Source organism: Carcharhinus amblyrhynchos, unplaced genomic scaffold (assembly GCF_965287045.1).
Source record: "Carcharhinus amblyrhynchos unplaced genomic scaffold, sCarAmb.v2.hapA chromosome_1064, whole genome shotgun sequence".
NCBI classification, from domain to species: Eukaryota; Metazoa; Chordata; class Chondrichthyes; order Carcharhiniformes; family Carcharhinidae; genus Carcharhinus; species Carcharhinus amblyrhynchos.
Window position 1 is genome coordinate 2,501 of NW_027650804.1, and position 21,882 is coordinate 24,382.

The following is a 21,882-nucleotide window of genomic DNA, read 5'->3' on the forward strand; positions in this document are numbered from 1 at the left end:
GTTTCTCACCTCTATTCCCCTCCTGCTTTCTTCCTCTTGCACCCCCCATCCTCTCTTTCTCCGGCTCTCTTGGCTGTTCCCCTGTTTCTCTCCCTCTCCTCCCCTCCTGTCTTGCCACCGTCCCTCCAGCGGTTAGTACTCGTGCCCACCCGGGTTTCGATTCCCGCCTTGGGTCACTGTCTGTATGGAGACTGCCCCTTAGTGTCCAAGGATGTATGGGTTAGGGTGGATTGGCCATGCTAAATTGTCCCTTAGTGTCCAAAGATGCACAGGTTAGGGTGGATTGGCCTTGCTAATTGTCCCTTAGTGTCCAAAGATGTGTAGGTTAGGGTGGATTGGCCATGCTAAATTGCCCTTAGTGTCCAAAGATGTGTAGGTTAGGGTGGATTGGCCATGCTAAATTGTCCCTTAGTGTCCAAAGATGTGTAGGTTAGGGTGGATTGGCCATGCTAAATTGCCCCTTAGTGTCCAAAGATGTGCCTGTTAGGGTGGATTGGCCATGCTAAATTGTCCCTTAGTGTCCAAAGATGTGTAGGTTAGGGTGGATTGGCCGTGCTAAATTGTCCCTTAGTGTCCAAAGATGTGTAGGTTAGGGTGGATTGGCCATGCTAAATTGCCCTTAGTGTCCAAAGATGTGTAGGTTAGGGTGGATTGGCCATGCTAAATTGTCCCTTAGTGTCCAAAGATGCACAGGTTAGGGTGGATTGGCCGTGCTAAATTGTCCCTTAGTGTCCAAAGATGTGTAGGTTAGGGTGGATTGGCCATGCTAAATTGCCCCTTAGTGTCCAAAGATGTGTAGGTTAGGGTGGATTGGCCATGCTAAATTGCCCTTAGTGTCCAAAGATGTGCCGGTTAGGGTGGATTGGCCATGCTAAATTGTCCCTTAGTGTCCAAAGATGTGTAGGTTAGGGTGGATTGGCCATGCTAAATTGTCCCTTAGTGTCCAAAGATGTGTAGGTTAGGGTGGATTGGCCATGCTAAATTGCCCCTTAGTGTCCAAAGATGTGCCGGTTAGGGTGGATTGGCCATGCTAAATTGCCCCTTAGTGTCCAAAGATGTGTAGGTTAGGGTGGATTGGCCATGCTAAATTGCCCCTTAGTGTCCAAAGGTGTGCCGGTTAGGGTGGATTGGCCATGCTAAATTGTCCCTTAGTGTCCAAAGATGTGTAGGTTAGGGTGGATTGGCCATGCTAAATTGCCCCTTAGTGTCCAAAGATGTGCCGGTTAGGGTGGATTGGCCATGCTAAATTGTCCCTTAGTGTCCAAAGATGTGTAGGTTAGGGTGGATTGGCCATGCTAAATTGTCCCTTAGTGTCCAAAGATGTGTAGGTTAGGGGGGATTGGCCATGCTAAATTGCCCCTTAGTGTCCAAAGATGTGCAGATTAGGGTGAATTGGCCGTGCTAAATTGTCCCTTAGTGTCCAAAGATGTGCAGATTAGGGTGAATTGGCCGTGCTAAATTGTCCCCTTAGTGTCCAAAGATGTGCAGATTAGGGTGAATTGGCCATGCTAAATTGTCCCTTAGTGTCCAAAGATGTGTAGGTTAGGGTGGATTGGCCATGCTAAATGCCCCTTAGTGTCCAAAGATGTGTAGGTTAGGGGGGATTGGCCATGCTAAATTGCCCTTAGTGTCCAAAGATGTGCAGGTTAGGGTGGATTGGCATGCTAAATTGTCCCTTAGTGCCCAAAGATGTGCAGGTTAGGGTGGATTGACCATGCTAAATTGTCCCTTAGTGTCCAAAGATGTGTAGGTTAGGGTGGATTGGCCATGCTAAATTGTCCCTTAGTGCCCAAAGATGTGCAGGTTAGGGTGGATTGGCCATGCTAAATTGTCCCTTAGTGTCCAAAGATGTGTAGGTTAGGGTGGATTGGCCATGCTAAATTGTCCCTTAGTGTCCAAAGATGTGTAGGTTAGGGTGGATTGGCCATGGTAAATGTGCAGGGGGTTATGGGGGGGCGGGGGGAGGGCCTGTGTGGGATGCTCGTACAGGGAATCGGTGCAGGCCGGATGGGCTGGATGCCTCTTGCTGCACCCTGGGGTGGGGTGGGGGGGGGGTGGTGGGGGGGGGGGGGGCTGGTTTCTAACGTTCCTAACCCTCGACTCCCTGACTGGTTGAAAAAAAATCTGCCTTATCTGGAACATCATTCACGAACCGGCCTTCACAGCTCTTTGTGGAAAAGGATTCCACGGGATTCGCACCCTCCCAGAGGAGAGATACCTCCCTCCCTCCCTCTCTCTCTGTCTACCTCAAACGGGCGAGGGTTGGCGGTGGGGGTGGGGGGGGGGGCGGTGGTTGCATTCAGTGGTCGGTCATTTGGCGGGATAGTACAGACAGGGCGTGATGAATGGCCTTGGCCCTTGGCCCCCGGAGAGGCCCGGAGGTTAAAGGCCTCGATTTGAAACCGAACCCGGGAAACCCTCCGCCATATTAGGGCCTAGTTTGGCCGCTGCGGGGGAGCGCTCGGACACGGAGTGTGACGGCGCGCTGGCGGGGACAGGCGCACGAGTGTTTTTGTTAAACGCGCTCCCTCCCCCACCCCCCCCACAACGATCGTGATTAAAAATACTCTCTCTGAATGAGAGGGACAACACAATTTGGAGCCGAGGAAGTGGGCCAGGCTGGAGCCTTCCTCAATGGTCTATAAATAATCAGAATGGACTTAACTTTCTGGAACAAATGAGGGAAATGGCGGCACAACAATTCCTGAATGGCCCGGGGCCTGACGTACACCGACAAATAAATATTTTGGAGCATTACATCACCCCCTCTCTCCGCGCGCCAGTCAATGGTTCTCCCAGTCACTGCAAAACTTCAACAAACATTTGGCCCAAAACTACCGGCTCCCAGCCCCCATCCTCTTCCCATTCCCCCCTCTCTCAGTCCCCTCTTCCTCCTCCTCCCCACTTCCCTCCTCTGCTCTCTCCCTCTCCCTCCTCTCCACCCTCCTCTCCCCCCACCACTTCCTCCTCCTCCCCACTTCCCTCCTCTGCTCTCTCCCTCTCCTCCCTCCTCTCCACCCTCCTCTCCCCCTCCCCTCTTCCTCCTCCTCCCCACTTCCCTCCTCTGCTCTCTCCCTCCTCTCCACCCTCCTCTCCCCCCACCTCTTCCTCCTCCTCCCCACTTCCCTCCTCTGCTCTCTCCCTCTCCCTCCTCTCCACCCTCCTCTCCCCCCACCTCTTCCTCCTCCTCCCCACTTCCCTCCTCTGCTCTCTCCCTCTCCCTCCTCTCCACCCTCCTCTCCCCCCACCTCTTCCTCCTCCTCCCCACTTCCCTCCTCTGCTCTCTCCTCTTCTCCCTCCTCTCCCCCTCTCCTCTTCCTCCTCCTCCCCACTTCCCTCCTCCACTCCCTCCTCGGCTCTCTCCCTCTTCCCCTCCTCCTCTTCTCCCCCTCCTCTTCCCCCCTTCCCTCCCCCTCCTCTTCCCCTTCGTCTCTCCCTCCATTCTTTCTCCCTCCCCTCTTTCCCTCCTCTTCCCCCTTCCTCTCTCTCCTCCTCCATTCTTTCTCCCTCCCCTCTTTCTCCCTCTCCTCTTTCCCCCCTCCTATTCCTCCTCCTCATTTGTCTCTCTTCCCCCTCCCGTTTTTGCCCCCCTTTCCCGTCCTCCCCTCTTTCCCCCTTCCAACTTTCCCCTCCTTTCTTCCCCCTCCTCCCATCTTTCCCCCTCCATTCCCCCCTCCCATTCCTCCTCTCTCTCTTCCCTCTCCACCCCCTTCTCCCTTACCGTCACTATTCCAGCACTCACCCCGCAGTGTCATTGGAGACTTACACTGAGGTATGTTTACATCACAGATTATATCTGCCTCAAAACGAGGCCATTCAGTCCATCCTGACAGTCCCACCTTGGCCCTATCTCCATAACCCCATGTATTTACCCTGTTAATCCCCCGACACTAAGGGGCAATTTAGCCTGACCAATCCACCCTAACCTACACATCTTTGGACACTAAGGGACAATTTAGCACGGCCAATCCACCCTAACCTGCACATCTTTGGACACTAAGGGTAATTTAGCACGGCCAATCCACCCTAACCTACACATCTTTGGACACTAAGGGACAATTTAGCATGGCCAATCCACCCTAACCTACACATCTTTGGACACTAAGGGACAATTTAGCATGGCCAATCCACCCTACCTACACATCTTTGGACACTAAGGGGTAATTTAGCACGGCCAATCCACCCTAACCTACACATCTTTGGACACTAAGGGACAATTTAGCATGGCCACTCCACCCTAACCTACACATCTTTGGACACTAAGGGGCAATTTAGCACGGCCAATCCACCCTAACCTGCACATCTTTGGACACTAAGGGACAATTTAGCATGGCCAATCCACCCTAACCTGCACATCTTTGGACACTAAGGGACAATTTAGCATGGGCAATCCACCCTAACCTGCACATCTTTGGACACTAAGGGACAATTTAACATGGCCAATCCACCCTAACCTACACATCTTTGGACACTAAGGGACAATTTAGCATGGCCAATCCACCCTAACCTGCACATCTTTGGACACTAAGGGGCAATTTAACATGGCCAATCCACCCTAACCTGCACATCTTTGGACACTAAGGGGCAATTCAGCATGGCCAATCCACCCTAACCTACACATATTTGGACACTAAGAGACCATTGACACGCCTAAATCCAACTAACCTGGGTTTCCAGCTTTGTTTATGTCTGTGGTCTGTGGTTAGCCTGGAACCTGGCGTGACTTTTCCCAGGCAGCGTCCGACTGTCTGACCCTCTGCCGCCTCAGTCATCCAACTCCATCTGCAGTTCGGGGAACGGGGAGGCCTGAGCTGTAGGCCCGGGGCCTGTATCGCCATGGCGAGACCAAAGCAGCGGCTGCAGGGGGTTAGCCAGAGTCAGGGAGCGGTGCACTGTTTGTGGCATGTTAAGGCAGTGAGGGAATCACAGAATCTCTACAGTGCAGAAGGAGGCCATTCAGCCCATCCAGCCTGTACTGACTCTCTGATAGAACATCTTACCCAAGCCCAGCCCTGCCCCATTCTCTCAACTCCAAACATTTACCCCGCTAATCTTTGGACACTAATTTAGCACGGCCAATCCACCTAACCCACACACCTTTGGACTGTGGGAGGAAACCGGAGCACCCGGAGGAAACCCACGCAGACACGGGGAGACTCCGCACAGACAGTGACCCGAGCTGGGAATCGATCCCGGTCCCTGGCGCCACGAGGCAGCAGTGCTAACCCACTGTGCCACCGTGTCACACTTATCACGACGATATATCTCAGGGGCATACAAAGCCACCTTGTGGAGACATTAGGGACAAGTGAACACTGGGTTGGTCAAAGATTTTAATGAGCATCTTAACAGAGGGGAAAGAGAGGGAGAGACAGAGAGAGAGACAGAGAGAGAGAGACAGAGAGAGAGAGAGAGAGACAGAGAGAGAGAGAGAGAGACAGAGAGACAGAGAGAGAAAGAGAGATAGAGAGAGAAAGAGAGAGAGAGGGAGAGTGACAGAGAGAGAGAGACAGAGAGAGAGAGAGAGAAAGAGAGAGAGAGGGAGAGAGACAGAGAGAGAGAGAGACAGAGAGAGAGAGACAGAGAGAGAGAGAGACAGACAGAGAGAGAGAGACAGAGAGAGAGAGACAGAGAGAGAGACAAAGAGAGACAGAGACAGAGAGAGAGAGAGAGAGAGCAAGACAGAGAGAGAGACACAGAGAGAGACAGAGAGAAAGAGAGAGACAGAGACAGAGTGAGAGACAGAGAGAGAGACAGAGAGAGCGAGACAGAGAAAGACAGAGAGAGAGAGAGAGATAGAGACAGAGAGAGAGAAGAGAAAGAGAGACAGAGAGAGACAGGGGGAGAGAGAGGGAGGGAGAGAGACAGAGAGAGAGAGAGGTGGAGGAACGCACAGATCTCGGAGGGTTACAGAGATAGGGAGGGGGTGTAGGGGCGTTGCTGGCTGGGTCCAGCATTTATTGCCCATCCCTAGTTGCCCCTTGGAGGGGCAGTTGAGAGCCAATCACATTGCTGTGTTTCTCTGGAGTCACATGTAGGCCAGACCGGGGTAAGGACGGCAGATTTCCTTCCCTAAAGGGAACCAGATGGGTTTTTCCGACAATGGGTCGTCAGTAGATTCTTAATCCCAGATATTTTTTATTGAATTCAAATTCCACCGTCTGCCGTGGTGGGGATTCGAACCCGGGTCTCCCAGAACATTAGCTGAGTGTCTGGATTAATAGTCTAGCGATAATATCACTGGGCCTCCCTTTGTCTTAATCTTCCCAAGTGAGGAGACATTCTCAGTAATCGATGTTAGTCCGAATATGCGGCAGCCATATTGGGGTTTGGACACCCTTATCTGAGATTTCGGCCTGTGCCGTCCCGGGGGGGTGGTAGTAGAGGCTCTTCTGGCTGCCTGGGCCTTCACTGGCTACCCTGACGGTTGGATGACTCACGGATTTGGAGCCTGCATGGAGCGGTTGGGTTTCCAGCCGTGTTTACGTCTGTGGTTAGCCATGGAACCTGGCGTGACTTTCCCAGGTAGCGTCCGACTGTCTGACCCTCGGCCGTCTCCAGCTCCATCTGCAGCTCGGGGAACGGGGAGGCCTGAGCTGTAGGCCCGAGGCCTGTATCGCCATGGCGAGGCCAAAGCAGTGGCTGCAGGGGGTTAGCCAGAGTCAGGGAGCGGTGACTGGACACACACACATGCACTCTTTGTGGCATGTTAAGGAAGTGAGGGGGTCACAGAATCTCTACAGTGCAGAAGGAGGCCATTCAGCCCATCCAGCCTGTACTGACTCTCTGACAGAATATCTTACCCAAGACCACCCTGCCCCATTCTCTTAACTCCACACATTTACCCCACTAATCCCCCTAACCTGCACATCTTTGGACACTAAGGGACAATTTAGCATGGCCAATCCCCCTAACCTACACATCTTTGGACACTAAGGGACAATTTAGCATGGCCAATCCACCCTAACCTGCACATCTTTGGACATAAGGGACAATTTAGCATGGCCAATCCACCCTAACCTACACATCTTTGGACACTAAGGGACAATTTAGCATGGCCAATCCACCCTAACCTGCACATCTTTGGACACTAAGGGACAATTTAGCATGGCCAATCCACCCTAACCTGCACATCTTTGGACACTAAGGGACAATTTAGCATGGCCAATCCCACCCTAACCTGCACATCTTTGGACACTAAGGGACAATTTAGCATGGCCAATCCACCCTAACCTACACATCTTTGGACACTAAGGGACAATTTAGCATGGCCAATCCACCCTAACCTGCACATCTTTCGGACTGTGGGAGGGAACCATGGCACCCAGAGGAAGCCCATGCAGAGACGGGGAGAATGTGCACCTTTGACAGTGCAGCCGTCCCTCTGTACCTGCACTGGGAACACTACCTGGGTTTGTGTTCCAATTCCAACCCATCAGCTACTGAGATAGAAGCAAGACAGAGAGGGGAAGAGAGAGAGAGAGAGAGAGAGACAGAGAGAGGAACAGACAGAGAGAGTCAAAGGGACAGAGAGAGAGACAGAGAGAGACAGAGACAGAGAGAGGAACAGACAGAGAGAGTCAAAGGGACAGAGAGAGAGACAGAGAGAGACAGAGACAGAGAGAGGAACAGACAGAGAGAGACAAAGGGACAGAGAGAGAGAGACAGACAGACAGAGACAGAGAGAGGAACAGACAGAGAGAGACAAAGGGACAGAGAGAGAGAGACAGACAGACAGAGACAGAGACAGAGAGAGAAACATACAGAGAGTGACAGAGGAACAGAGAGAGAGACAGAGAGACAGACAGAGACAGAGACAGAGAGAGAAACAGACAGAGAGAGACAGAGGAACAGAGAGAGAGAGACAGACAGAGACAGAAACAGAGAGAGAAACAGACAGAGAGTGACAAGAGGGACAGAGAGAGAGACAGACAGAGAGAGAGAGAGAGCGACAACAAGAGAGAAGACAGAGGGACAGAGAGAGACACAGACAGAGAGTGGGAGAGAGAGAGAGAGAGAGTGACAGCAAGAGAGAAGACAGAGAGACATGGACTATATTAATTAAATTTATATCGTTGCCACACTCCTGCTGGGGTTACACTGAGGGAGAATTTAGCACAGCCAATACATCCTAACCTGCGTATCTTTCAGACTGTGGGAGGAAACCCACGCAGACATGGGGAGAACATGCAGCCTCCACACAGACAGTGACACAAGCCGGGAATCAAACCCAGGTCCCTGGCTCTGTGAGGCAGCAGTGCTAACCCACTGTGTCACCGTGCTGCTGGGAATCGAACCCGGGTCCCTGGCTCTGTGAGGCAGCAGTGCTGACCCCACTGTGCCACCATCCCAGGGAAGGGTTAAAGGGAAAATCTTTCTTCTCCACACCACCCCCCCCCCCCCGCCCCATTCAGTCCCCGTCCCGCCTTCCTCTTGGCCCTAAGCGGGCCAATGGGTTTGTGGAGAGGTGGAGCCGGAGGGTGGAAAGGGAGAATGTTTGTGGATGCAGAAAGCTGCTTGCCATAACGTCTCTCCCCCTCTATCTCTCCCGGCTTTATATCAAACTTGACACTGCTGCGGCGGAGTGAGAGGTGAGGGGGGGCGGGGGGGGGGAGACAGGTCCTTATGTCCCAGGGTTTGGGAGATGACAGACACACCAGGAGAGATGGGTAAAAAGTGGGAGAGTGCCTGTGTTTTCTTTTAAGAAGGTTCTTTCCTTTGGAAGTGAGTTGGGAGTTTATATTTTTGAGGGGGTTGGGGGAGAGAGAGAATTTAGAGAGACGCTTGTCAAATTGTAAACTCGGATGGGAACAAGAACGCTCCCCCCCCCCCGACTGTTTTTTAAACGTTGACCCTCTTTCTTGGAGACAGGGCAAGAGACAGAGGATGGGAGGTTTCTCAAAGCTTTCCTCTGTCCCCGAGCAAATGGTAAACTTTGGATGGTGACCTGGGGGTTCTCAACATGTGTTCCTCCCGTGTAACTTTTCAAAGGGTCTGGGGGGTGTGGGGGGGGCTTCAGTTCCAAGAGTCTGTAACCTCAATACAAAAAAAAAGATAAGGTTTGGAGGAAGTTGGCAGAAGAAAAAGGAATTTGGAATAAATTTATTTCAAAGGCTTGGGAAGAGGTTCGTGAACAGTAAAATTTGGAAGAAACTTTTGCTTCATAAGTTTGGAGCAATAAGTTTGTGGATCAGTTTGGAGGAAATTTGCAGAGAGAAGTTTGGAAAATATTTGTGAAAAATGTCTGGGAGACATTCATTTAAAAAGATGTTTGTAAACTAAGTTTGGAAGATATTTGTGATAACATTTTTTTGGGGGAGAAATTCATTAAAAAATTTTGCAAGAAATTTGTGAAAAATTTTCAGAAGAAGTTTATTTGTCAACTTTGGAAGAAATTTATTTGAAAAGTTTGAAAGAATTTTTTTGTCAAATTTGGGAGAAATTTATTTGTCAAATTTGGAAGAAATTTATTTGACAAACTTGGAAGAAATTCATTTTTCGAATTTGGAAGAAATTTATTTGAAAAAATTGGAAGAAATTTATTTGAAAAAATTGAAAGAAATTTATTTGTCAAATTTGGAAGAAATTTGTTTGAAAAATTTGGAAGAAATTTGGAAACATTGGAAGAAATTTATTGAAAAAATTTGGAAGAAATTTGTTTGAAAAATTTGGAAGAAATTTGGAAACATTGGAAGAAATTTATTGAAAAAATTTGGAAGAAATTTATTTGTCAAATTTGGAAGAAATTTATTGAAAATGTTGGTAAGAAGTTTCTGAAACAAATTTGGAAGAGTTTTTGAAAACCATTTGGAATAAGTTTGTAAAAGAAAGTTTGAAAGAAACGTATCTAAAAAGATTGGGAAGGAATTTGTGCGAGAAATTTATTTGGAAAAGTTTGAAAGATTGTTCGAAAGTTTGGGACAGAATTTCGAAAGATCGTTTTAAAAGTTCGGAACAAAAAGTTTGCCAAAATGTAATTTGTGAAAGAAAAAATTGTAAATGAGTTACTGATTTTTCTCTCCATCTCTCGTTTCTTCAGCCCTTTCCCCAGTTTCCCTTCATCTCCGTCCTGCTGCTTTTCAATCGTTGCTCTCTCCTCCACCTCTCTCTCGAGTTTGGACGCCGATTCCTTGGGCTTGCGGGCGGCGCATGTTCGGGTCCAGACGCTCGGGGGTTGTGCGGAGATTGTGGAGGAGTCGGTGTCCCAAGCCAGGAGGAGAGAGCGGCCAGAATGCGGACCAAGAACTGCAGAGCGGACTGAAGCTGGCCACTCACTCCCTCTTTAAGAGGCTGAGGGATGAGCAGCTGGAGCTGTTAGCCCGGGCGCTGGAAGCCAGGGGTACGGATGACCACACGGGGGGCTGTGTCTCCTTCCCCAGGACCGAGCTGAGGATCGGAAGGCAGCACTACTGGCCGCAGGTGCTGACTTGCAAGCTCTTCCGCTGGCCCGACCTCAAGCACCTCCACCAACTCAAACGCCTGTGCATCTGCGACTGCTTCTGGAGAATGTCCGAGGATCTCACCACTGTCTGCTGCAACCCTTATCATTTTAGCAGGCTGTGTGAGCCAGGTAACTGGGTGGACGGTGGGGGGTGGGAAAGTGGGAGAACCTCACGCTCCCCCCACCCCCCCCCCCCCCCCCCCCCTTCCCCAATTCACTTCTCTTTAAAATCCATTTACTCGCATGTCGGCCGACATTAACACTGCAATGAAGTTACTGTGAAAATCCACTAGTCATCACACTCCTGTTCAGGTAACAGTGAGGGAGGATTTAGCATGGCCAATCCACCCTAACCTACACATCTTTGGACACTAAGGGACAATTTAGCACGGCCAATCCACCCTAACCTACACATCTTTGGACACTAAGGGACAATTTAGCATGGCCAATCCACCCTAACCTGCACATCTTTGGACACTAAGGGACAATTTAGCATGGCCAATCCACCCTAACCTACACATCTTTGGGACACTAAGGGGCAATTTAACAGGGCCAATCCAACTAACTTGCACATGACCATGCTAAATTGCCCCCTAGTGTCCAAAGATGTGTAGGTTAGGGCGGATTGGCCGTGCTAAATTGCCCCTTAGTGTCCAAAGATGTGTGGGTTAGGTGGATTGGCCATGCTAAATTGCCCCTTAGTGTCCAAAGATATGCAGGTTAGATGGATTGGCCATGCGAAATTGCCCCTTAGTGTCCAAAGATGTGTAGGTTGGGTGGATTGGCCATGCTAAATTGCCCCTTAGTGTCCAAAGATGTGTAGGTTGGGTGGATTGGCCATGCTAAATTGCCCCTTAGTGTCCAAAGATGTGTAGGTTAGGGTGGATTGGCCATGCTAAATTGTCCCTTAGTGTCCAAAGATGTGCAGGTTAGATGGATTGGCCATGCTAAATTGTCCCTTAGTGTCCAAAGATGTGTAGGTTGGGTGGATTGGCCATGCTAAATTGCCCCTTAGTGTCCAAAGATGTGTAGGTTGGGTGGATTGGCCATGCTAAATTGTCCCTTAGTGTCCAAAGATGTGTAGGTTAGGGTGGATTGGCCATGCTAAATTGTCCCTTAGTGTCCAAAGATGTGTAGGTTAGGGTGGATTGGCCATGCTAAATTGTCCCTTAGTGTCCAAAGATGTGTAGGTTAGGGTGGATTGGCCATGCTAAATTGTCCCTTAGTGTCCAAAGATGTGTAGGTTGGGTGGATTGGCCATGCTAAATTGTCCCTTAGTGTCCAAAGATGTGCAGGTTTGGTGGATTCGCCATGCTAAATTGACCTAGTGTCAGGGGATTAGCAGGGTAAACATGTGGGGTTATGTCAATGAGGCCTGGGTGGGATTGTGGTTGGTGCAGACTCGATGGGCCAAAATGGCCTCCTTCTGTACTGTAGTGATGCTCAGGATTCCATAAATACCACTAGACCATCACCTTCCCACGTGACACTAGGAAGTTCTGTTGAACAAAGAGACCTTGGTGTGTCTGCCCACAGATGTCTGAAGGCAGGAGGGCGTGTTAGTCGGGTGGTGAGAAAGGCGTGTGGGACCCTCGCCCTTATCCATCGAGACATGTTGGGAGTTGTGTCGAACTTTGGTGAGCCCACAGCTGGAGCACTGTGTACAGTTTCTGGACACCTCATTATAGGAAGGATGTGGCTGTATTGGAGGGGGGGGGGGGGGGGGGTGCAGAGGGGATTCACTGCCTGGGATGGAGTGTTGAAGTTTCGAAGAGAGGTTGGGTGGACTTGGGTTGGGTTTCGTTGGAGACTGGGGGGGTGTGTGTGACCTGATCGATGTGGACAAGATTATGAGGGACAGAGCGGTTAGGAACCCTGAATTGAAGAGGAGTCAGTCATGAGGCGACTTCAGAGTGAGGTATAAGCAAAGAAAATTACAGCCCAGGAACAGGCCCTTTGGCCCCTCCAAGCCTGTACCGACCATGCTGTCGCGCCTGAACTAAAACCCCCTACCCTTCCGGGGACCATATCCCTCTATTCCCATCCTATTTATGTGTTTGTTAAGATGTCCCTTAAAACTCACTATTGTATCCCCTTCCACTCCCTCCCCCAGCAGCGAGTTCCAGACACCCTCTGTGTATAAAATCTGCCTCGTACATCTCCTTTAAGCCTTGTCCCTCGCACCTTAAGCCTGTGCCCCCGACTCTTCCACCCTGGGGGAGAAAAGCTTCTGACTATCCACTCTGTCCCTCAGAATCTTGTAGACTTCTATCAGGTCTCCCCCTCAACCTCCAGTGGGAACAAACCTAGTTTCTCCAACCTCTCCTCATCGCTAATGCCCTCCCTACCAGGGGCAACACCCTGGTCAATCTTTTCTGTAACCCTCTCCAAAGCCTCCACATCCTTCTGGTAGTGTGGTGACCCAGAATTGAACACTATATTCCCAGTGGGGCCTCACTAAGGTTCTATAAAGCTGCAACATGACTTGCCAATTTTTAAACTCAGTGCCCCAGCCGAGGAAGGCAAGCTTTGCCGTATGCCTTCTTGACCACCTTCTCCACCTGCGTTGCCACTTTCAGTGACCTGTGTACCTGTACACCCAGATCCCTTATCAATACTCTCAAAGGTTCTGCCATTTACAGTATATTTCCTATCTGTATCAGACCTTCCAAAATTCATTACGTCACATTTGTCCAGATTAAACTCCATCTGCCATCTCTCCGCCCAAGACTCCAACCAATCTATATCCTGCTGTATCCTCCGTTGGTCCTCATCGCTATCAGCAAATCCACCAACCTTCGTGTCGTCTGCAAACTCACTAATCAATCCAGTTACGTTTTCCCCAAAATCATTTATATATATTACAAACAGGCCTTTGAAAGATACCTGGATGAACACTGGACATGTCCAAGGCTACGGGGCCAAGGATTAGGAAATGGGATGAGGTGGAAGTTCAGGTGTTTCCTACATGGATGTGATGGGCCGAAGGGCCTCTACTGCACTGTATGATGCTAAGAACAGGTATAGTGGGTTTGTTTTGGGGTGAGATGTTTGGTTAACTATTTCTGTAGGGTATGGGTCATGGTTTTTGGGGTGGGGGGGGGGGGGGGGGGGTAACCTGTACCCTTTCAGTTGGGCCCAGACCTTGGCTTACGCTCATCGAGTATTAATACTAACTCACGCGGTCACTTTGATTTTCGTCGAATTCACGAACCGCCAGAAATAAATTCATGTCTTCTTGTTATCTCCCTGTCGTTTCAGAAACTCCGCCGCCACCCTACTCCAAGCAGTTACCCAGCAACAACCGAAAGAACATTGATGGTAAATCCACCCCTGTGCGTGCGTCCATTTTTAGATTGTCCGTCTATCTGTCGATCTCCTGCACTCTTTTCCAAATGGTCTGTACAGTTCTGGTCACCCTATTATAGAAAGGATATCATTAAACTAGAAAGAGTGCAGAAAAGATTTACGAGGATGCTACCGGGACTTGATGGTTTGAGTTATAAGGAGAGGCTGCATAGACTGGGACGTTTTCCCTCTAGAGTGTAGGAGGCTGAGGGGTGATCTTATAGAGGTCTACAAAATAATGAGGGGCACAGATCACGAGGGTACTATCAGGACTCAACACTTTGAATTATAAGGAAAGGCTGAGATAGGCTGGGACTTTTTTCTCTGGAGTGTAGGAAGCTTAGAGGTGATCTTGTAGAGGTCTATAAAATAATGAGGGGCACAGGTTTACTAGGGTGTTACCAGGACTTGATGGATTGAGTTATAAGGAGAGGCTGGATAGACTGGGACATTTTCCCTCTGGAGCGTAGGAGGCTGAGGGGTGATCTTATAGAGGTCTACAAAATAATGAGGGGCACAGATCACGAGGGTACTATCAGGACTCAACAGTTTGAATTATAAGGAAAGGCTGAGATAGGCTGGGACTTTTTTCTCTGGAGTGTAGGAAGCTTAGAGGTGATCTTGTAGAGGTCTATAAAATAATGAGGGGCACAGGTTTACTAGGGTGTTACCGGGACTTGATGGATTGAGTTATAAGGAGAGGCTGGATAGACTGGGACTTTTTTCTCTGGAGCGTAGGAGGCCGAGGGGTGATCTTATAGAGGTCTATAAAATAATGAGAGGCACAGATCAGCTAGATAGTCAATATCTTTTCCCCAAAGGTAGGTGAGTCTAAAACTAGAGGGCAGAGGTTTAAGGTGAGAGGGGAGAGGGTCCAGAGGGGCAATTTTTTCACACAGAGGGTAGTGAGTGTCTGGAACGAGCTGTCAGAGGCAGTAGTAGAGGCAGGTACAATTTTGTCTTTTAAAAAGCATTTAGACAGTTACATGGGTAAGATGGGTATAGAGGGATATGGGCCAAATGTGGGCAAATGGGACTAGCTTGATCAACACGCTAACCACAAACACTCACTCCCTCCACCACCCACACAGCCGTGTGTACCATCTACAAGATGCCCCACAGCGACTCACCAAGGCTCCTTCAACAGCACCTTCCAAACCCCACACCTCTACCATCTAGAAGGACAGGGGGAGTGGGGGGGGCAGACACATGGGGAACACCCCCACCTGCAAGTTCCCCCCTCTGAGCCACTCACCATCCCGACTGGGAAATATATCGGCCGTTCCTTCACTGTGGCTGGGGTCAAAATCCCGGAACTCCCTCCCTAACAGCACTGTGGGTGTACCTACCCCACACACAGGGACTGACTGACGTCCAATAACAATCCCGGAACTCCCTCCCTAACAGCACTGTGGGTGTACCTACCCAACACACGGGGACTGACTGATGTCCAATAACAATCCCGGAACTCCCTCCCTAACAGCACTGTGGGTGTACCTACCCAACACACGGGGACTGACTGATGTCCAATAACAATCCCGGAACTCCCTCCCTAACAGCACTGTGGGTGTACCTACCCCACACACAGGTACTGACTGATGTCCAATAACAATCCCGGAACTCCCTCCCTAACAGCACTGTGGGTGTACCTACCCCACACACAGGTACTGACTGATGTCCAATAACAATCCCGGAACTCCCTCCCTAACAGCACTGTGGGTGTACCTACCCCACACACAGGTACTGACTGATGTCCAATAACAATCCTGGAACTCCCTCCCTAACAGCACTATGGGTGTACCTACACCCCACACACAGGGACTGACTGATGTCCAATAACAATCCTGGAACTCCCTCCCTAACAGCACTGTGGGTGTACCTACCCCACACATAGGGACTGTGGTGGGATTCATTCTGAGCACATAGGGGAGAAGGAAAGGAGAGGGTGCAGAATGTAGTGTTACAGTCACAGCGAGGGTGTAGAGAAAGATCAACTTAATGCGAGGTAGGTCCATTCAAAAGTCTGACAGCAGCAGGGAAGAAGCTGTTCTTGAGTCGGTCGGTACGGGACCTCAGACTTTTGTATCTTTTTCCCAACGGAAGAAGGTGGAAGAGAGAATGTCCGGGGTGTGTGGGGGGGGTCCTTGATTATGCCGGCTGCTTTTCCCCGAGGCAGCGGGAAGTGTAGACGGAGTCAATGGATGGGAGGCTGGTTTGTGTGATGGATTGGGCTACATTCACGATCCTTTTGTAGTTCCTTGCGGTCTTGGGCAGAGCAGGAGCCCAGACCAAGCTGTGATACACCCAGAAAGAATGCTTTCTATGGGGCATCTGTAAAAGTTGGTGAGAGTCGTAGCGGACATGCCAAATTTCCTTAGTCTTCTGAGAAAGTAGAGGCGTTGGTGGGGCTTTCTTAACTATAGTGTCGGCATGGGGGGGGGAGAACCAGGACAGGTTGTTGGTGATCTGGACACCTAAAAACCTGAAGCTCTCGACCCTTTCTACTTGTCCCTGTTACATAGAATATTACAGCACAGCGCAGGCCCTTCGGCCCTCAATGTTGTGCCGAGCTATGTCCAATCCCAATATCAAGCTATCCCCTCCCTATCATTCTGGTGTGCTCCATGCGCCTATCCAATAACCGCTTGAAAGTTCCTAAAGTGTCCGACTCCACTAATCACAGCGGGCAGTGCATTCCACACCCCAACCACTCCCTGAATTGATGTAGACAGGGGCATGTTCTCCTTTACGCTTCCTGAAGTCGATGACAATCTCCTCCGTTTTGTTGACATTGAGGGGAGAGGTTATTGCCGCCGTTCACCAGGAGGAGGCCATTCAGCCTGCCCGCCCGTGCTAGCACTCCCTTGCCCTGCACCTCCACTACCCCTCCCCACCCACCCCCCTCCACCCCACAAATCCCTGCGAATTTGCAGATTGGATGCCAAGAGATGAAGTAAACGTTGCTGATGAGAATGTTTTGTTTTTTTTTTCCACCTAGACCGCTTTGAACACGAGGGGACGGATGAACGCAGGGTTAACGGGCCCTCCAACAACACACGGGAAGGCTGGGCTGGTAAGAATGGCCGCTTCGTATCTCCCATTGGGCCGGAATTTTACTGGCACGTGCCCGTCCTAATTCCGGCATTCTCCGTCGGACACGGCCGGGGTTCCTACAAACCTCGGGCGGGCGTGCCGTTAAAATTCCGCCCTGTGGTTTGGTACTGGTGAGCTCAGAGGGGCAGGAATACTGATGGGAAATTGTCGAGTCTTCATCTGGAAGTGGGAGTCAGTGTCTGTGATCGCAACCAACTATCGACAATTGTCAGAAAAACCCATCTGGTTCACCAACAATCCTTTAGGGAAGGAAATCTGCCATCCTTACCCGGCCTGGCCTACATGTGACTCGCCCAGCGTATCGAGCACAGTTTTAGCATCCTTATCTGAGGAAGTGGGCAGCACGGAAGGCACAGTGGGGTTGGCACTGCTGCCTCACAGTGCCAGGGACCCGGGTTCGATTCCCGGCTCAGGTCACTGTCTGTGCGGAGTCTGCATGTTCTCCCCGTGTCTGCGTGGGTTTCCTCCGGGTGCTCCGGTTTCCTCCCACAGTCCAAAGATGTGCAGGTTAGGGTGGATTGGCCGTGCAAAATTGCCCCTAAGTGTCCAAAGGAGATGGAGATAGAGAGAGAGAGAGAGACAGAAGGGGACAGAGAGAGAGGGACAGAGAGAGAGGGACAGAGAGGAACAGAGAGAGAGAAAGACAGAGCGAGAGAGTGATAGACAGAGAAAGAGAGAGCGAGAGACAGAGAAAGACAGGGAGAGAGAGAGGGAGAGACAGGGAGAGAGAGAGAGAGAGAGGGAGAGACAGGGAGATGGAGACAGAGAGAGAGAGAGACAGAGAGAAAAAGAGAGAGAGACAGAGGGGGAGAGAGGAAGGGCAGGCTGTCCTGAATCTGTGTCACTTGTAAAAGGCAGAAGGTGCTGTGTGTAATCGTGCCCCGACCTGATCGGGCAGAGGTCCCACTGGAAAGATGCTTCACCCTGTCAGAGGCCCACTCCTCTCTCCGTGACAGTCAGCTTGTTTATATTTTTGGACCGACTCTCTCCCCCGCCTCCCCTCCGCCGTCCGCCCGCCACCCCCCCCCACACACACAGAGAGCTCAGACCCAGCCAGAGGAAATCGCAAATCACACACACACGACAGCAAGGACAATGTGTCCTGACGCATGTTTGGAGGAATCCTGCTCTGGATCTTGGCTGCTTTCCCCAGAGCAGTCTTCTGGCTTCCCTTCTGTCCTGGGGCCCATGCGGGGGGGCCTCAGCGAAGTGGACAAAATGTCAGAGTGTGTCCCCCTCTCCGTTTCCCCACTCCCGGGACAGTGTGCAACCTCGGGAACTGTTCTCACTCCGCCATCCCCTTCCCCAGTGCCTGGTAGACTCAGCCCTCCGGCACACCACAGCAACAAGAGGAGGCCATTCTGCCCCTCGAGCTCACTCCGCCACGATAACATGACCCAGTGGCATTATCGCTACACTGCTGATCCAGAAACTCAGTTCTCGGGGGCCCCGGTTCGAATCCCAGCCTGTCTGTGTGGAGTCTGCACATTAACCATGTGTCTGCGTGGGTTTCCTCCGGGTACTCCGGTACCCTCCCACAGTCCAAAGATGTGTAGGTTAGGGTGGATTGGCTATGCTAAATTGCTCCTTAGTGTCCAAAGATGTGCAGGTTAGGTTGGATTGGCCATGCTAAATTGCTCCTTAGTGTCCAAAGATGTGCAGGTTAGGGTGGATTGGCCATGCTAAATTGCTCCTTAGTGTCCAAAGATGTGCAGGTTAGGTTGGATTGGCCATGCTAAATTGCCCCTTAGTGTCCAAAGATGTGCAGGTTAGGGTGGATTGGCCATGCTAAATTGCCCCTTAGTGTCCAAAGATGTGTAGGTTAGGGTGGATTGGCCATGCTAAATTGCCCCTTAGTGTCCAAAGATGTGTAGGTTAGGGGGATTGGCCGTGCTAAATTGTCCCTTAGTGTCCAAAGATGTGTAGGTTAGGGTGGATTGGCCATGCTAAATTGTCCCTTAGTGTCCAAAGATGTGTAGGTTAGGGTGGATTGGCCATGCTAAATTGTCCCTTAGTGTCAGGGGAATTAGCAGGGTAAATATGTGGGGTTATGGGGATAGGATGGGATTGTTGTTTGTGTGGATGCGATGGGCTGAACGGTCTCTTTCTGCACTATGAGGATTCCATGGCTCCCGCGAATCACTTTGGGGATGTTTTACCATTGCAGGGTGCTATACAAATGCAGCTTGTTTGGCAGAGGTGTGCATTGTTCCCCCCCCCCGCCCTGTCTGGCTGACGATGTTTCTCCTCCCCCCCCGACAGATTTTGCCTTGTCGCGGGACGGACCCTGGTGCAGCGTGGCCTACTGGGAGTACCGGACCAGGGTGGGCCGCCTCTACGCCGTCCACGAGCCCTCGGTGGGGGTCTTCTGCGAGCTGGCCCGTGGCACGGGCTTCTGCCTGGGTCACCTCCACGCCGAGAACCGGCAGGAGCTGGTGAGGCGCACCCGCGGCAAGATCGGGGGCGGCATCCTGCTGAGCAAGGAGTGGGACGGGGTCTGGGCCTACAACCGCAGCGAGCACCCCATCTTCGTCAACTCGCCCACCCTGGGCCACCCCGGCTCCAGGACGCTGGCCGTTTACAAGGTGCTCCCCGGCTACTCCGTCAAGGCCTTCGACTACGCCAGGTCGGGCGCCCTGCAGCGGGCCGCTGCCTCCGACTTCCCCGATGGCCCCTCCGATCCCAACAGCATCCGGATTAGCTTCGCCAAGGGCTGGGGCCCTTGCTACTCCAGGCAGTTCATCACCTCCTGCCCCTGCTGGCTGGAGATTCTGTTAAACCACAACTGAGGGATTGACCCCATCAACCAAAGAGAAACGCCCTCCTGTCGCACACACCCACCCGCCTCGCACACACTCGCTCACTCCAGACACACACACAGCCACACACACACGACGTACGCACACACACAAGACATGCGTACAGACACACACACGCACACACACAAGACGTGCGTACAGACACACACACACACAAGACGTGCGTACACACACACATACACACACGACATGCGTACAGACACACACACACACAAGACGTACGTACAGACACACACAATGTGCACACACACATGCGTGCAGACATGCACATAATCTCAGGCACACGTGTGTAAATACACACATGCACACCGACACACACAAGCTTAAAAATGCGTGCACGCATGCACATTCTCACCCACAGACATACTCGCAGATGCACATGTGCACATTAACAGCTGCACACAGAAACATGCACACGAGTACACACACGCACTTGTGCAGATGCACGCATGCACCTTCACTTGCACACACAGATACTCTCACAAACACACATGTATATTCTCATACAGTGATCCATGCACATGTGCATTCACACACAGATAGATGTGTACACAGATATGTGCACACACACATCCAACATTCTCACACACAGGGGCATAAACGCAGGCGCATACACACACACACACACACACACACACACACACGGGGGTGCATCCTCTGCAGTCCCCAGTGGAAACACTGAAACCCTCACTGCAAGTTGCAGCCACAGGAGACGGGTCTCATTAACCCCCCCCGGTCACCCTGCCCCACCTCCCGGCGGTCAGCGGGGACTAAGAAACATATATCGCAGCTGCCTCTCACATTTGCGTAATATTCCACTAACAACCCCGGGCCACCTCCTGCCCAGTTGGAGCCTGTGCGCAAGGGGGAACTGTCAAACAGAACCTTTAGCTGCCAACACACACAGGCAAATCCACTCTGGGCTGGAGTCCACCGTAAAGGGAAAATAAAAAAAAACTTCTCTCATTATATATGCCCAGATTTAATATAAAAGTTTTATATATTAAAATATTATGATTGTAAATACGGAAAGTGTTTTTACATAATGATTATTTATGAGCTTTGGAATATAGACGAGAATTGGAAGGTGACTAATGCACTTTGTGAGGTGTCAGTTATATTACCAACTACCTTCACTCAATGTTAAGTGAACATACACAAGTAAACTCACTTTATTCTCTCTGAGGCGGGGTGTGTGTGTGTGTGGTCTGTCTATTTATGGATGAAAATAGAAGAGTGAAGAGGTGACCCTTCCAATGCCATTGTGCAAATATCCACAGGTCAGGAGGCAATAGGGCACCTCGCTCAGTGCCACGCATTTAAATTTATAGTCAGGATTGGGCTGACAAAGATTCACGCCACACCAATGCCAGGCAGTGGCCATCTCCAATAAGAAAGGATGTAACCATTGCCCCATGATATTCAACAGTGAACCCCCCCCCCCCCAAATCTATCAGCAACCTGGGGGTTACCATTGACCATCGCTGAATCCCCCCCACTATCAACATCCTGGGGGTTACCACTGACCATGGCTGAATCCCCCCCACTATCAACATCCTGGGGGTTACCACTGACCATCACTGAATCCCCCCACTATCAACATCCTGGGGGTTACCATTGACCATGGCTGAATCCCCCCCACTATCAACATCCTGGGGGTTACCACTGACCATGGCTGAATCCCCCCCACTATCAACATCCTGGGGGTTACCACTGACCATCACTGAATCCCCCACTATCAACATCTTGGGGGTTACCATTGACCAGAAACTGAATTCTCCCCCACTCACCATCCCAACTTGGAAATATATTGGCTGTTCCTTCACTGTGGCTGGGGTCAAAATCCTGGAACTCCCTCCCTAACAGCACTGTGGGTGTACCTGCCCCACACACGGGGGACTGACTGATGTCCAATAACAATCCCGGAACTCCCTCCCTAACAGCACTGTGGGTGTACCTACCCCACACATGGGGGATTGACTGTTGTCCAATAACAATCCTGGAACTCCCTCCCAAACAGCACAGTGGGTGTACCTACCCCACACACAGGGACTGACTGATGTCCAATAACAATCCCGGAACTCCCTCCCTAACAGCGCTGTGGGTGTACCTACCCCACACATGGGGACTGACTGATGTCCAATAACAATCCCGAAACTC

General features: G+C 51.0%; 1 protein-coding gene across 1 annotated transcript; it reads left to right on the top strand.

Moving 5' to 3' along the window:
- The first annotated feature begins 8,478 nt into the window (after nucleotides 1-8,478).
- LOC145340484 (SMAD family member 6-like) lies at nucleotides 8,479-21,138 on the top strand. Its single transcript, XM_080184952.1, has 5 exons — nucleotides 8,479-8,591; nucleotides 10,040-10,570; nucleotides 13,703-13,762; nucleotides 16,788-16,862; nucleotides 19,166-21,138. The coding sequence occupies exons 2-5, from the start codon at nucleotides 10,150-10,152 to the stop codon at nucleotides 19,690-19,692; spliced, it is 1,083 nt and encodes a 360-aa protein (XP_080041078.1). The 5' UTR covers nucleotides 8,479-8,591; nucleotides 10,040-10,149; the 3' UTR covers nucleotides 19,693-21,138.
- Nucleotides 21,139-21,882: the final 744 nt, after the last annotated feature.